This window comes from Spodoptera frugiperda, chromosome 19 (assembly GCF_023101765.2).
Source record: "Spodoptera frugiperda isolate SF20-4 chromosome 19, AGI-APGP_CSIRO_Sfru_2.0, whole genome shotgun sequence".
NCBI classification, from domain to species: Eukaryota; Metazoa; Arthropoda; class Insecta; order Lepidoptera; family Noctuidae; genus Spodoptera; species Spodoptera frugiperda.
In genome coordinates this window covers 2,164,200-2,178,649 of record NC_064230.1, presented here as the reverse complement: position 1 = coordinate 2,178,649, position 14,450 = coordinate 2,164,200, and the positions used below count along the sequence as shown (strand labels likewise).

The following is a 14,450-nucleotide window of genomic DNA, read 5'->3' as shown; positions in this document are numbered from 1 at the left end:
TTGAAATTCAGTTGCTAATAAGTACCTAAAATCAGTGTTTTCACTATGACAGACAATTTTTCGAATGTTGAATTAGTTGAGATGGTCCGTCTTTACGCCATCAGTGGAAACAACGTGCGTCGTGCCATCCAAATGTTCCGCGAAATGTTTCCGAACCGCCAACCCCCGACACCGGCCGTCATGCTAGCTGCAACCCAGAGGCTACGGGATTTTCGGCAGTTCGACGTTCCTTGGCATGCGGAAGGTCGCGGCAGCCAAGGCCTGCCTGTTGCCTTGCAGGAAGATATCCTGGAGTTCTTCCAGCGAGAGCCACGGGCAAGTACGCGGGAGGCAGGTCGACGGTTTGGAGTACACCACTCTACGGTGTGGCGCCTATTGAAACGGGAAGAACAACATCCCTTCCATTTTCAAAAGGTGCAAGACCTACACGCGAGTGACAACGCCGTACGGGTTGCATTCTGCCGCTGGTTGCTCGATAATCAAGAGGCCAACATTTTGTGGACAGACGAGTGTTTGTTCACTCGAGTCGGGGTGTACAATGTTCACAATGAACACTGGTGGGCACATCGCGACCATAACCCGCATGTCACAAAACCGCATGCATTTCAAGTACGATTTGGTCTCAATGTGTGGGCTGGCATAATAGGCAACCACGTACTTGGACCTTATTTTATAAATGGGCACCTTAATAGCGTCACCTATTTAGAACTGTTGCGACACGTAGTCGAGGATATGTTGGATGACATTCCTCTAGCACTCCATCGCAACCTGTACTATCAGCAGGACGGTGCTCCCCCACACTATGGTCGACAAGTACGTGAGTACCTACAAGAAAGATTTGGCAACCAGTGGATCGGCCGTGGTGGACCTGTGGCGTGGCCTCCGCGGTCGCCGGACTTGACACCTCTGGTCTTTTACTTGTGGGGAGACATCAAAAGATTGGTGTACACGGACGAGATCGATGATGTTGACCAATTACGCGTGAAAGTGATCAGTGCCTTCGATACAGTGAGAACAAATGTGTTAGTGTTGCGTAAGTTGAAGGAGAACCAGCGACGTCGTGCACAACTTTGCATAGATTGCGAAGGTGGAAACTTCGAACAGTATCTCCACTTAACTTAGGTACGTCATTTATTTATTTGTTGTAAATGCCTACTTTGTTATGAATGTGTAAAGAACAGATAGTCTAACTATCACATACCTACTTAATTAGAGTAGGTAAGATGTAATGAGCTTATGTAGTTCAATACATAAATCCACTCTAAGACTATCTTTCGAATCTTACTACCTAACAAAAACTTTGTAAGAATAAATCTACACCTGCCTACAAACAAATCGACGCACCCAGTCTGCTTTGATTTAGATAATATTCATTCATAACAATTTTAAATACATCAATCTAAATTACAATTGACGAAATGTTATTACACTAACAAACATGCCAATATTGTCAATAACTTTTCGTTTTCGAATTTTAGAACATGTAGGCAAAAATTAAGGTCTGTAATGCATCAAACTTTCAAATTACATTAGTAGTTTTGGCTCTCTAAATATCAATTTTTACATAACTACTGAATTCACATAACTACATCTCACCCAGACCCGATACAACAATTTGTGAATTATACACAGTTATTCCATGCTGGAATCGAACCCGCGACTCATTATGTTATCGGTTGTTGCCCGCCACTGCGCTATTCTGATTAAATAGCTAGACCGCTAGCAGAAACTTGTTTATTTTAGATCGGATTAAGAATGCATTAAAAACATCGATGAATTTAAAGAAATTGTTCTAACACACAAAAATAAAACAAGCAGCTGAGCGATATTCAGCAGGATTGCAATAAGACGTAATAAGTAAATCATTACTTAACTAGTACCTACTATGAAACAGCTGATAAGTACCGCAGGAACCTACGTGTAGGGATAATAAGTAGCTAAGTAGTATACTAATCGTTAGAAATTAGTTAGGCAATAACAAACTAACAATAATAAGTAAATCATTACTTAACTAGTACCTACTATGAAACAGCTGATAAGTACCGCAGGAACCTACGTGTAGTGATAATAAGTAGCTAAGTAGTATACTAATCGTTAGAAATTAGTTAGGCAATAACAAACTAACAATAATAAGTAAATCATTACTTAACTAGTACCTACTATGAAACAGCTGATAAGTACCGCAGGAACCTACGTGTAGGGATAATAAGTAGCTAAGTAGTATACTAATCGTTAGAAATTAGTTAGGCAATAACAAACTAACAATAATAAGTAAATCATTACTTAACTAGTACCTACTATGAAACAGCTGATAAGTACCGCAGGAACCTACGTGTAGTGATAATAAGTAGCTAAGTAGTATACTAATCGTTAGAAATTAGTTAGGCAATAACAAATTAACAATAAAGTAGGTGATAGGTACGTAGTACGTAGGTTATGCGGATGAAACCATTTTCAGATTTAGATCATACTTATGAACTATTTAATACCAATTTGGTATATGAAATTACTTTTAAAGTAATTTCATATTAACAGTTTTAATACCATCTACCAAAACTTTGAACTGAAGAACTATCTAGGTAAACAGAATACGTTAGTAAACTATCTAACATCACGCCCGCAAACAGCTGAGCGCTTGGACTACCTACGTACTTACCTATGTGTGTTTATTATCCAGATCTTACGATTCTAAGTTTGAAATTGTTTGTTTTACGTATTCAGCAGGATGTTTATAAAATTTTACTAATAAATCATAATTTATCAGCTATTATGAATCAACTGATAAGTACCGTACCTATGGTCACTTACTAAATGGTTAATAAACGATTTTATTCAAATAGGAAACAAAATTTTACATCATTCGATTTAAAACACGAATAAAACTTTGGGCTGAACTTACCTACCTACAATGCGTTTGTTGATATTAGTTAGTAGCATAGAGCAACGCGGACATTGTACGGTACGAGGTCCGCGTTGCTCTATGGTTACTAGGTACCTAAGATTATGCTCGCAAACAGCTGAGCGTTTCGATTAGATCCCTACCTACCTATTCGTAGCGATGTGTATTCATAATTCAGACCTTAAATAACTAAGTTTTAAATTATTAGTATCCAGCAGGATTGCAATAAAACGTAATAAGTAAATCATTAGGTACGTAGTGTTATGAATCAGCTGATACCTACGTTTTCTTTGAAGATACGAGTACTACTTTTTTTATTGATTGTTTCTGCACTCTAAGATTATTGAAAATGTGTTAACAATCAAATCATTAATAAATGTTGGTGATTATTTTTCTTTTCGCTTTCTAACTGCCTACTCGCGCGGCGTCTCGCGTAGCCCCGCCCACTGACCTTCGACGCTGTCTTGTTACGCTGTGTGCGTGACATGCCGGGCGATTCTGAATATTGGTGACAAATTATTCTGAAAGACGGCCAAACTTAAATAATTTATTATAGCTGTGTTTTTAACTATTGGCCAGAAACCTTATTTTAAATTGAACATTTTTTACTTCCGTGACATGCTCCCGAGTTCTGTCTAGGTTTCAAATCTGCACCCTGTATACAATGTGATAGGCGTGGGACTTCTAACCCGTTAAGGCTGAGTACTACATCTAATTTTATCGACAATAAAAATAATATGGGGGTTGAACCCCTAATTGAAAATATTGGAAATAGTGATTTTTTCGGTAAAAATAATTCACAAAAGATTTTTTTTCTCATCAAAATATTATCAAACTTTTAAAAAAAGTAATGAATTAGTTAGCCAAGCTTATTAGCTACCATTTGTCGTTTTTTTTTTGTTTCTACGACGCATACAACCTTTGATATCAAAAAAAGTTAAAAAAATATTAAAATGGCCATAATTTTTAGGGGGAGGGGATTCGACCCCTTCGACCCCCGACTTTTGTCGATAAAATTAGATGTAGAACTCAGCCTTAACGGGTTAGAAGTCTCACCCCTATCACATTGTATACATACATACTGAAGAGTATTGGGACAGACAATGAAACCACGACTTAACGGTAGGACGTATATTTGTAGACTAACTGACCGGTTGTATAATAAAAATGAACATGACAGACAATTACCCACAATTTACAAATATCACAATTACTTACATACATTTTTTTGACGAGACAACGTCCTTAAATTATGTTGCGGCTCGGAGTCACTCATGAAAAAGTGTAACTCCCGCTCACGTCTTTTACGATGTGTCACCGAACAAGAGAGAGGCCGGACCGGCGAATGCCTTGCGTCTCTCTCCCACTCAAACATGATCGGTCCGCCGCTAAAGACGTTGTCACGTAAATCGTCGCCCGTAAAACCGACTTTACAGGCAACCAATTTTTTTTCATTGGGACAAGTCCTTATAAGTGTATAAAGCTCATATACAAAAATAAACATGGTAAATATCCCGTCTTAAGTTCTAATGATAAGTCCGCCACAACCTCCCAAAACAGCTGTAACTTTTGTTAATCAAGATCTACAGTAGATACTACCATGAAAACACCGCATCACTGAAGTCCAACGTCCCAGGGACATGAATGACTGTCTTGAATTCGTTATCCGCGAAGGGGTAGGCAGAGGTGCACATTGCGGCACGCAATGCCGCTATACAATATACACACACTTTTCATTATTTGTGGTATAAGTCCCATGTGGCCCATGGCAATGGATGAGCCTATTGCCATATACCGGGCACAATTCCAGACTCCGTGCTACTACTGAGAATTTTTCGAAAAACCGAAAATACTTCTACTACCAGCAGTGCTTAGCCCGACACGGGAATCGAAACCGAGACCCCTTGTCCGGCAGTCGCACTTGCGACCACTCGACCAACGAGGCAGTCAATAAAATGGATTCTAGTCGTGTTATTCTTAAGTATTCTAAGATATTCTTAGTTAAGAAGTTTAAGAAGTAGTTTACAACTATTATTACATAAAATCAACATTAAATTCCGTATTTTTTTTTTAAAGAAAAACAAATTTTCGGGAATCGAACCCTAGCACCACATTATTCAGCACACTAATAATATCCATTAAAATTTGTCCCACAGGAGGAATCGAACCTATTCGACGTATCGTTACTAAAGGAACAGAGATTACCTCGCTTCCTGATGAACATGGACAAACAGACAGACTTCGAGTCCGCGAAGCTGTGGATCAAGGTGTCGGAGGCCATCATGAATGAGGATCAGGTCGGTATACCAATATTTGTTCTTTAAAGTAGGGCAGATGACTAATTTTTTATTGTTATGTCTATCTTGTAGATTGTTTTAAAATATTAGACACGTATTTTTTTTTGTTTTCTGACGGAAACAAATACTTTAGAAGATATACGTACTTTAGAAAAAATACGTGTGTAATATTTTTCGGACGACGGACTAAATAGATTTTTAATTTTCATACACCGTTATCATCACTATTATTAAACAATAGCTACTTCCACCCGGTTTCAACGCTCCGTTCTGCTTCGCTCCTCGTAGCGTGATGTTTTATAGCCTACCTCGATAAATGCACTACCCAACACAAAAAGAACTATTCAAATCGCACCAGTAGTTCTGGAGATTAGCGCGTTCAAACAAACAAACAAACAAACAAACTATTAGCTTTATAATATTAGTATAGATTAATATAGATAAGCCGGTAATATTATATTACAGTATAAGCCGATAAACGAGCATTTCACCTGATGGTAAGCAATCGCCGCCGCCCATGGACACTTGAAACACCAGAGGCGTGCAATGAAGAATTGAGTATTTATTGTATGCATGCAAAGTCTCAGCCTGATCGGCTTAAACGTAACAAAACATACAATGAATTTTTATATAATGTATAATTTTTTTATGTTTATCCGTTTTATACAAAAATAATTGTATGTTTTGTTAGTGTAGCATGGATTAATGCGATGCGTAGTAACACATGACTCTATTCTACATACGCACAGTGTTTTAGAAACCCCGATTTTGTCTCATGCCCTTTTTATTGTTTAAATCGTTAGTATATATCATTCTAAGCATCACAGCGAAAATCCGGCATCGATACGACTTTTAGTTTTGCCAAAAAAAATATCGAAAGTCTCCCTATATCCGGGTCCGAAAAATCACAAAAATGTAAATATAAAATAAAATATACAATTATTAAAAAAAATAAAAATAAAGTTAAGTTGGCACTCAAAACAAGAAACATTCTGTCCATTTTTGGAATATGTAATGTTAATAGATTATGAAATAATCATTGTTTTTTGGTATTTCTTTTGTATTTTTTGTTTTTAGTTTAACGCCATATTAGATTGAGATATTTATATAGTATACTCTCCATACGTAAATCTATCAACATAAAAAAAATCACAATCTAATTCCGCGTTATTCAAAAGTTATTGGAATTTTTTTTAGTTATATTAGGTAATCAACCTGTTTGAAATATTCTAACACATATTCGAAGTAAATTATTACTATTAATTACACATTATTTACAACTTAAAAATACCTAAAAAAAGGAATAAAAATTAACTTAAAACTAAAATAAGGAAAAAAAAATTCTCGCTATGCTTCGAAGTAACATTCCCAGAAGACTGGCCGCATTGCCACGTTGAATGGCAATGCTTATCTTCGGACCGAAGAAACGACCTGGTTATTAAACCTAAATATAAAATAAAGTATAATTGTGTGTTTGGGTGCAGGTGGCGGCGACAGAACAGAAGACAATAATAGAGGAGGCGCAGCGAGCCCGCGCCCGGAACCTCGTCACTCCCTGGGTGCCGCGCCTCTTCCACAGGACCACGCAGGCCGCGCCGCCCGACGGTAACTTATCTTTATATATATAATTCTTCTGTAAGTGTGTATGTCACTGAACTTCTCTTAAACGACTGGATCGATTTTGATGATTTTTTTTGTGTGTGTTCCAGGGGATCTAAGAATGGTTTAGATTCACAATTTTGTCCGCTGGAGAATGTTTTTTTAATATTTTTTTAATTTATTAGTAGTTGTTGATTTTGGAATGTTTTACATTGGATCCAACAGACGGAGCTACCATCGCAGTGTCAAATATTATGACGTTAAATATTGTCATAACATTTGAATAATAATTTTCATCAACATCCTGTAACTCCCTTACACCCCCCACCCCGTAGAACTGTACTTGGTGCGAACTCTGTCGTTCCTCGTCTTTCCAAATTGTTAAATGGCTCTAGTGATCTTATTGACGTGAATTTTGACTCATATGCCAAGTTTCATAGAACAATTTTATCAATTATTTAATTAATGTGATTTGGTTTGATTTGTTTTAATTAGGTTTAATTTGATTTGGTTTATTTTAATTTAATTTGATTTAATTTGATTTAATTTTATTTGATTTAATTTAATTTGAATTTTGATTTTAATATAGTGTAATTTATTTTTTATTGTATTTTTATGTTTTTTACGTTTATTTCTATGTTTTTTCTAAATTTTGATTGATTTGTTTGTTTTGTTACATTTATTCTAATTTTAATTAAATTTGGAATTTCGTGCTTTTGATTGTGATTATGATCTGACTTTTGATTTTGATTTGGATTTAAATTGATATTAATATTAATGTTTAATTAATCTGGATTGTAATATTGATAGTAATTTTTATTTGACTAATAATTTCGATTTTAATTTTTGATTGTTGCTTTGTTTTGATTTTAATTTTGATTTATGATTGTTGTTTTGATTGTGATTTTGAATTCGATTTTGTTTTGGTTTTTAATTTTTTTAATGTTTCGATGTGACTCTAATTATTTTCCTATTGTAGATAAATTATGGTTTTTGTATGTTTTACATCTCTATGTTAGTATATTAGGCTTTATTTGTATGTGCTTGTGGCACATCTTATTTGTTCATGGGGCATGCGGTGCTAACCTGTAATAAATTGTTACACTAACCTAAGATATTACATAATTACTTTAATTGTTATCAGTGTAAACAATTGTTGGTTGGCCAATAAACAAAAAATAAAAAAAAATAAAATAAATCAAAATGGTCCAGAATGTTTCAGCTTATTAAAAAAAGTTAAAAATGTTGTGCTTAACCTGTAGACAGGACAACGTCTGTCGGGTCCGCTAGTATTTTATATATCTTAAACTAGATAGTCATTTTTGTAATGTTGTCCCACACTCAGAATTTTCTCCAGTGTCGTGGGTGCGTTTACAAACATACAAGTTCATATACACATGACACCCAGACCCGGAACAATAATTTGTGGATCACATAAAGAGTTGTTCCGTGCGAGAATCGAATGACCTACACGTCGCGCGGCAGCCGGTCACCCAGCCACTAATTACTACTAATTAAAAATATCGGTTTACTCAAGTAAATATAGACGTAGTAAATATAAAGCTTTACTAGTTTCGAGTCAAAGTATAGGCAACCGCGCAACGTGTAGCGGATTCAATTCCTGCACGGAGCAACTCTTTGTGTGATCCACAAATTGTTGTTTCGGGTCTGTGTGTCATGTGTATGTGAACTTGTATGTTTGTAAACGCACCCACGACACAGGAGAAAATAATAGTGTGGGACAACGTTTTATTTAAAAAAATAAATCTTTATTTCATCCATAATTTGTTATTCGGGTTATGATGTTTTATTTTATATACGTGTTTGATATTTAATTTTATTTATGTTACAGGTGTCATAGATCAGGGATGGGTGTATAACCATTTAAATACAACGTGAGTCTATTTTTTATTTATTATCAATATATGCAACGTCACGCCTTTTATCCCCAAAGAGATAGGCAGAGGTGCACATTACGGCACGTAATGCCGCTATACAATGTACAAATTGTACACTCACTTTTCACCATTTGTGCTATAAGTCCTACGTAATACGGGGTGAGCCTATTGCCATATACTGGACACAATTATAGACAAAATTTTATTTCTGACACAATTATATTAAAAAAACGAGACGGTCAATTACAGCACAATTTTTGTAAATTATATTTAGTAAATAAAATAATAATACTCTGTCAGTCTGAGACAGAGTATATAGACAGACTGACGGACAATTCAATTTGACATTTCAAAAGTGCTTAATTTAGGATTAATTGTAATAAATGCTGTGATTTTGAAATTGTCATTACGTGTCATAATGTGCAGATCTGCCTACCCCTTCGGGGATAAAAGAGACTTAACATAGTGTGTGCTGTAATTAATTGATTTTTAATTAAATCCCCCAATCCTTAGGCCGTGGCAACCGGACGAGATAATAGAATATGAAGAAGAGTTCGTTATAAAGACTCTGCGGGACGGCGCGCCGGTGAAGCCGGGCGCCGACATCAGGCGCGACCTGGCCAGGCGGATGTCCGATACCGACAGCCATGATGAATTGACCAGGCCTAAGACCTCAGCGTGAGTATTTTTTTAATACTAGCAAACCCGGCAAACTCCGTTTTGCCACCAATGCTTTTCTCTAAAAAAAAATCCTAAATATTCTTTGCTATAAACCTCACGGAGCCCGAGACCTTTCCAACGAATGTAAAACCGTGGAAATCGGTTCGTGCGTTCTGGAGTTATAGCGTCAGGAAGGAAAATACGACTTATTTTTATATTATAGATTTCATTTATTTATTTAAGTTTTATCTTACTAGCTAACAGATGATACATCCAAAACGCTTATAAGATTAACAATTCGGTACATCCTCGTCATTTTGTTTAATAATATATAATGTCTTATAAGGATTAGCAAAATTAATATTAAAATATCACAAGAATAATATGTCAATAATATTAGAAAAAATACATCGAAGATATAAGAATATATATGTCTTATAGCTACTTCCGCGCGGTTTCACCCGCTCTGCTCGGCTCCTATTGGTCATAGCGTGATGTTTTATAGCCTATAGCCTTCCTTGATAAATGCACTATCCAACACAAAAAGAATTATTCAATTCGGATCAGTAGTTCCGGAGATTAGCGCGTTCAAACAAACAAACTCTTCAGCTTTATAATATTAGTATAGATTTCTCACTAGCGTCCCGCCCCAGCTTCGCATGGGTTGTGATATACAGTATGTTAACTAACAGAGGGCGTTCCTTTAAACTCGTTAATCTATATCATTAATAGAATAAAATAAAAATATCAGCATAGAAAAATAAGCAATAAATTGCAACGTTGCCTTCCTTCAACTACGCGTGCACAGAGTGTTTCTTTTACGTATCGATTTAAAATTTTTGGTGAATATTTTAATATTAAAAAAATTAAATTGTTTTGTTTTTGAATGGTAATATTTTTTTAGCATGTATGGATGCGGGTTAACAGAAACGCCCTCTGTTAGGTAACATACTGTATTATGCATGTATATAAACCTTCCTATTGAATCACTCTATCTATTGAAAAAAGACCGCATCATAATCCGTTGCGTAGTTTTAAGATTTAAGCATACAAAAGGACATAGGGACAGAGAAAGCGACTTAGTATTATACTATGTAGTGATGTTATTTTTAATAGCGAAAGGTTCGTGATTGTCTATTGTTGTGTTATGGGCCTTCTATGGTGACTTCCGATATCGTAAAACGGGGTGAATAGAATTCGAGGGGTGAATAGATACAGAAGAGGGGTGAATAGATACAGAAGGGGGTGAATAGATACAGAAGGGGGTGAATAGATACAGAAGGGGGTGAATAGATACAGAAGAGGGGTGAATAGATACAGAAGGGGGGTGAATAGATACAGAAAAGGGGTGAATAGATACAGAAGAGGGGTGAATAGATACAGAAGGGGGGTGAATAGATACAGAAGAGCGGTGAATAGATACAGAAGAGGGGTGAATAAATGTTGGAAAAATGTTCTAACATCTATTCACCCCACTCCTAAGTCTATTCACCCCGTTATCGATCAAAAGTTTAGAATTTTAGAACACTGTGTATACGGTAAAATGGGGTGAATAGAAACTTAGGGGTGAATAGAAACAATTTTTTTATTAGGATTATTAGTTTGTTTTCATATTTTTGGTTTTAATAGAGCATTTTTGGTTTTAATAATGAATTAATAAAAAATATTTAAATGGTGTAAACAGTTCTAAATTACGTGAAAACACAACAAAATGTTGTTCCTATTCACCCCCGATTTGTTTCTATTCACCCAAGAGGGGTGAACAAATAATGTTGGGAAAATGTTCTAACATCTATTCACCCTGTTTTACTGTTACTTTACTCATGTGTTATCGATCAAAAGTTTAGAATTTTATTTTTATTATCTACGGTTTATTTAGCGAAATGAAGTCTAAAAAGACGGACACGTCGCCGGACACGTCCCGACACGTTGTGTTGTCCGACACGCGAATGGAACAGCGAAGCCGAACCTTCACGTGAGACATTTACCACCAATAATACTGTTAGTCGATTAATCTTATAGATAGATTCGTATTCTAGATTTGTCTAGTCGACTTATAATCTTATACAACGTGTAACAAAAACGGGATATACATATCAAGTGCACAATAGGCGTAGGGGGGGGGGTGCCAGGGGGGGGGGGCTGGGGGTTAAATCCCCCCCCCCCCCTATGAAATGAAATGCGTACCTAGACTTTCTGTTTTTTGTGACACGTTTGTATGATTTGAAACCAAGAACTATGCGATGCCAAGTATTTGGTACTAATTTTTTTTTAACTTATTTTAAACTGAAACTTCGTGTAGAGATTCTATTCAACCTGTATTCATCAGCGCTTCTTGATGTATATGGGTATTTTGTTACACGTTGTAGATAGATTCGTATCTACATTAGTCTTAGGTCTTAAATTAGACTAAATATTTTGAGTGTATTGTATTTCGATGGTAGATAGTGAGGGATATGTAGAAAGTCGTACCGTAGCAATTTGCGGGCCATTGTCTCTGCCTACCCCCATGGGAGATAAGTGTAAAATAGGGGAGATAGGTTTTACCAAATCTTACCCTTAATTTAACGTATTCAAGGTATTGGCAATGACGGGGTATGAAAATTAAAAAATTATTTAGTCCTTCAGTTAGGTAATGGGAAAATGTTAGACACGTATTTTAATTATTATGTTATCAGCTTACTCACGTAACTGTTTGACGAGGAACTCGACTAGTTTCAAGCTATACTAGAGGCTCATATTCATGAGCAGCGTTCCGCGACAATCGCCCCGAAAACAAAGGAAAGCACAGAGTAGCAGCGCGACAATCGCCGCGTCGTGTGTCGCGGAATGCTGCTCATGAATATGAGCCTCCAGCATGGCTTGAAACTAGTCGAGTTCTTTGTTTCAAGTTCCAATACTAGTATTGTATATTAGTTTTGATTTATGTACATTTATCTGATCGATAAATTATAGTTACACAGTTGTGCAGTCTATTTTGTACCTTTTAGCTTCGTCTCTACTAGGGACATTTGTCAAAGTCAAAGTCAAAGCATTTATTTCAATTAATCCTAGTCTATGTCGAGCGAAATGCGTCTAATTGATAATGTGCGTGCAGATCTTACACTAAAAGTTACTGCTTCGTTTGTCGAGTGGTCGCAAGTGCGACTGCTGGACAAAGGGTCTCGGGTTCGATTCCCGGGTCGGTCAAAGTATTACTGTTGCGATTTTGTGAAAAAATCTCAGCAGTAGCACGGAGTCTGGAATTGTGTCCAGTATATGGCAATAGGCTCACCCCCTATTACATGGGACTTATAACACAAATGGTGAAAAGTGTACATTGTATAGCGGCATTACGTGCCGTAATATGCACCTCTGCCTACCCCTTCGTGGATAAAAAGCGTTGACGTTAAATGATAAATAAATAAATGATATTTATTTTTGCAAATAGCTAACAATGTAACTCTTTTACACGTCAATCTCTTAAATACTATATGCCGTTGCAGTAATAATAAAAAAACCTTTCTTTTACAGGCGCACCCTGAAACAGAGTCTATACGCTATCGACACAGCTCTTAGAGAACAGACCCTAGCTATTGAGCGTCTTTCGAAGAGTGTAGAAACTATCAGCGAGGGCCAAAGGCAGGCAGCAGCATTCAGACCTCAGAATGTCGGGAGGGTCCCCACATCAAGTCACTCTTGGGACCTCTTCGGAGGGTTCGTCCTAGCCATGGTGTTACAGGCCTTACTCAACTGGGTTTTCTACCAAAAAGACTGAGAAACAGTGTTGCCACTATAAAAAAATTCCAATGTGATTTTTTGCAATTTCAAGTTTGCCTTTTTGTTGTTCTGTTTAATATTACATATTATTATTATATATTGTGTAATTTAGTTGTTTTTTTTTTTCGTTTTTGTGTAGATATTTAATGTATGATGGGTTTGTTTTTTTTTTAAGGCGCTTGGCTTAGGATTTTCTGCAATGTATGGGAATGGGGGTGATGATGTGATACCTAAGTGATGATTGAAATATTAATCATTATTATCATTACCCAGTAAGTGGCCACTGCTGATCAAAGGCCTCTTCTCACACGGAGAAGGTTTGAGCATTAATCACCACGCTTGCTCAATGCGGGTTGGTGAATTCAAACTTATAATTTAATATATCGGTAAATAAAGTTGTTGAGAATATATTTATAAAAATATTCTGGTACATGACAATAGGCTCACCCCTATTACATGGGACTTACAACACAAATGGTGAAATATGAGTGTACATTGTACAGTGGCATTACGTGCCGTAATATGCACCTCTGCCTATCCCTTCGGGGATAAAAGGCGTGACGTTGCGTATTTTTTATAAATTTTGATCATTTTTGGTGATTACATCATCAGCCCTATTCTCTGAGAATCAAAGGTAGCGAGTTCAATTCCCGTTCCTACACTTAAGTAGGTAATGTTTATATGAGAGATGTTTGACAGTATTTTTATCCGAAAATATGTAAAATGATGGAAAATGTATTATTTTATATTACACCGGTTTTATTTTAAACTGTATTGCCAGCGTCAAAAAAACGAACAATAAATAGTAGAAATCCGGATGTTGCAAGAGTAAAATATAGTAGGAATTATTATTTTTAATAATTATTACTTATTATTATATTATATTATTATGTATTGAGTTTGATAGTAATAAATTAAATTTTATCGCTGATCATTGCCTGTTAATTTTAGTTTAGATGTAGATTTTTTAGTGTGTCGCAAAATCAACCAAATTTTATATATATTTCTAAGTTAATGAAAATTTTAAGACGGAGGTGTAGTAATATGTTGTAAGGAGCTTCTGCTAACGGGTTTGCCCGCATTGCCGTGGGATAAAAAGTATTTTATCACCCAAGTCAGCTCATACACTGTCTGTATACCAAATTATATCAAAATCCGTTCAGTAGTTTCAGCGTGATTGACGGACAAACATCCAAACAAACAAACTTTCACATTTATAATATTAGAGTTATGTTATTTAGTTTCATTTGTAATAAAAGAGAACTCTTTGGCTGCTTTTCCACCAGAGATGTGCTATGCTACGTTGCTGTGGATGCGTTTGGCTTCCATTAATCATAT

At 36.1% G+C, this 14,450-nt stretch overlaps 1 protein-coding gene across 2 annotated transcripts in view; it reads left to right on the top strand.

The window, feature by feature from the left end:
• LOC118280987 (oxysterol-binding protein-related protein 8) overlaps positions 1 to 14,043 on the top strand; it is an 85,230-nt gene extending 71,187 nt beyond the window's left edge. Inside the window, exons 17-22 of one of the 2 annotated variants that reach the window (XM_050700923.1) lie at positions 5,056 to 5,196; positions 6,681 to 6,801; positions 8,648 to 8,690; positions 9,207 to 9,371; positions 11,233 to 11,328; positions 12,867 to 14,043. In XM_050700923.1, coding sequence (XP_050556880.1) covers positions 5,056 to 5,196; positions 6,681 to 6,801; positions 8,648 to 8,690; positions 9,207 to 9,371; positions 11,233 to 11,328; positions 12,867 to 13,110 — 810 coding nt within the window. In that variant the 3' untranslated portion in view covers positions 13,111 to 14,043. The remainder of the gene's footprint in view (positions 1 to 5,055; positions 5,197 to 6,680; positions 6,802 to 8,647; positions 8,691 to 9,206; positions 9,372 to 11,232; positions 11,329 to 12,866) is intronic. The other variant, XM_050700924.1, reaches the window with a different exon arrangement.
• The last annotated feature ends 407 nt before the right edge of the window (positions 14,044 to 14,450 follow it).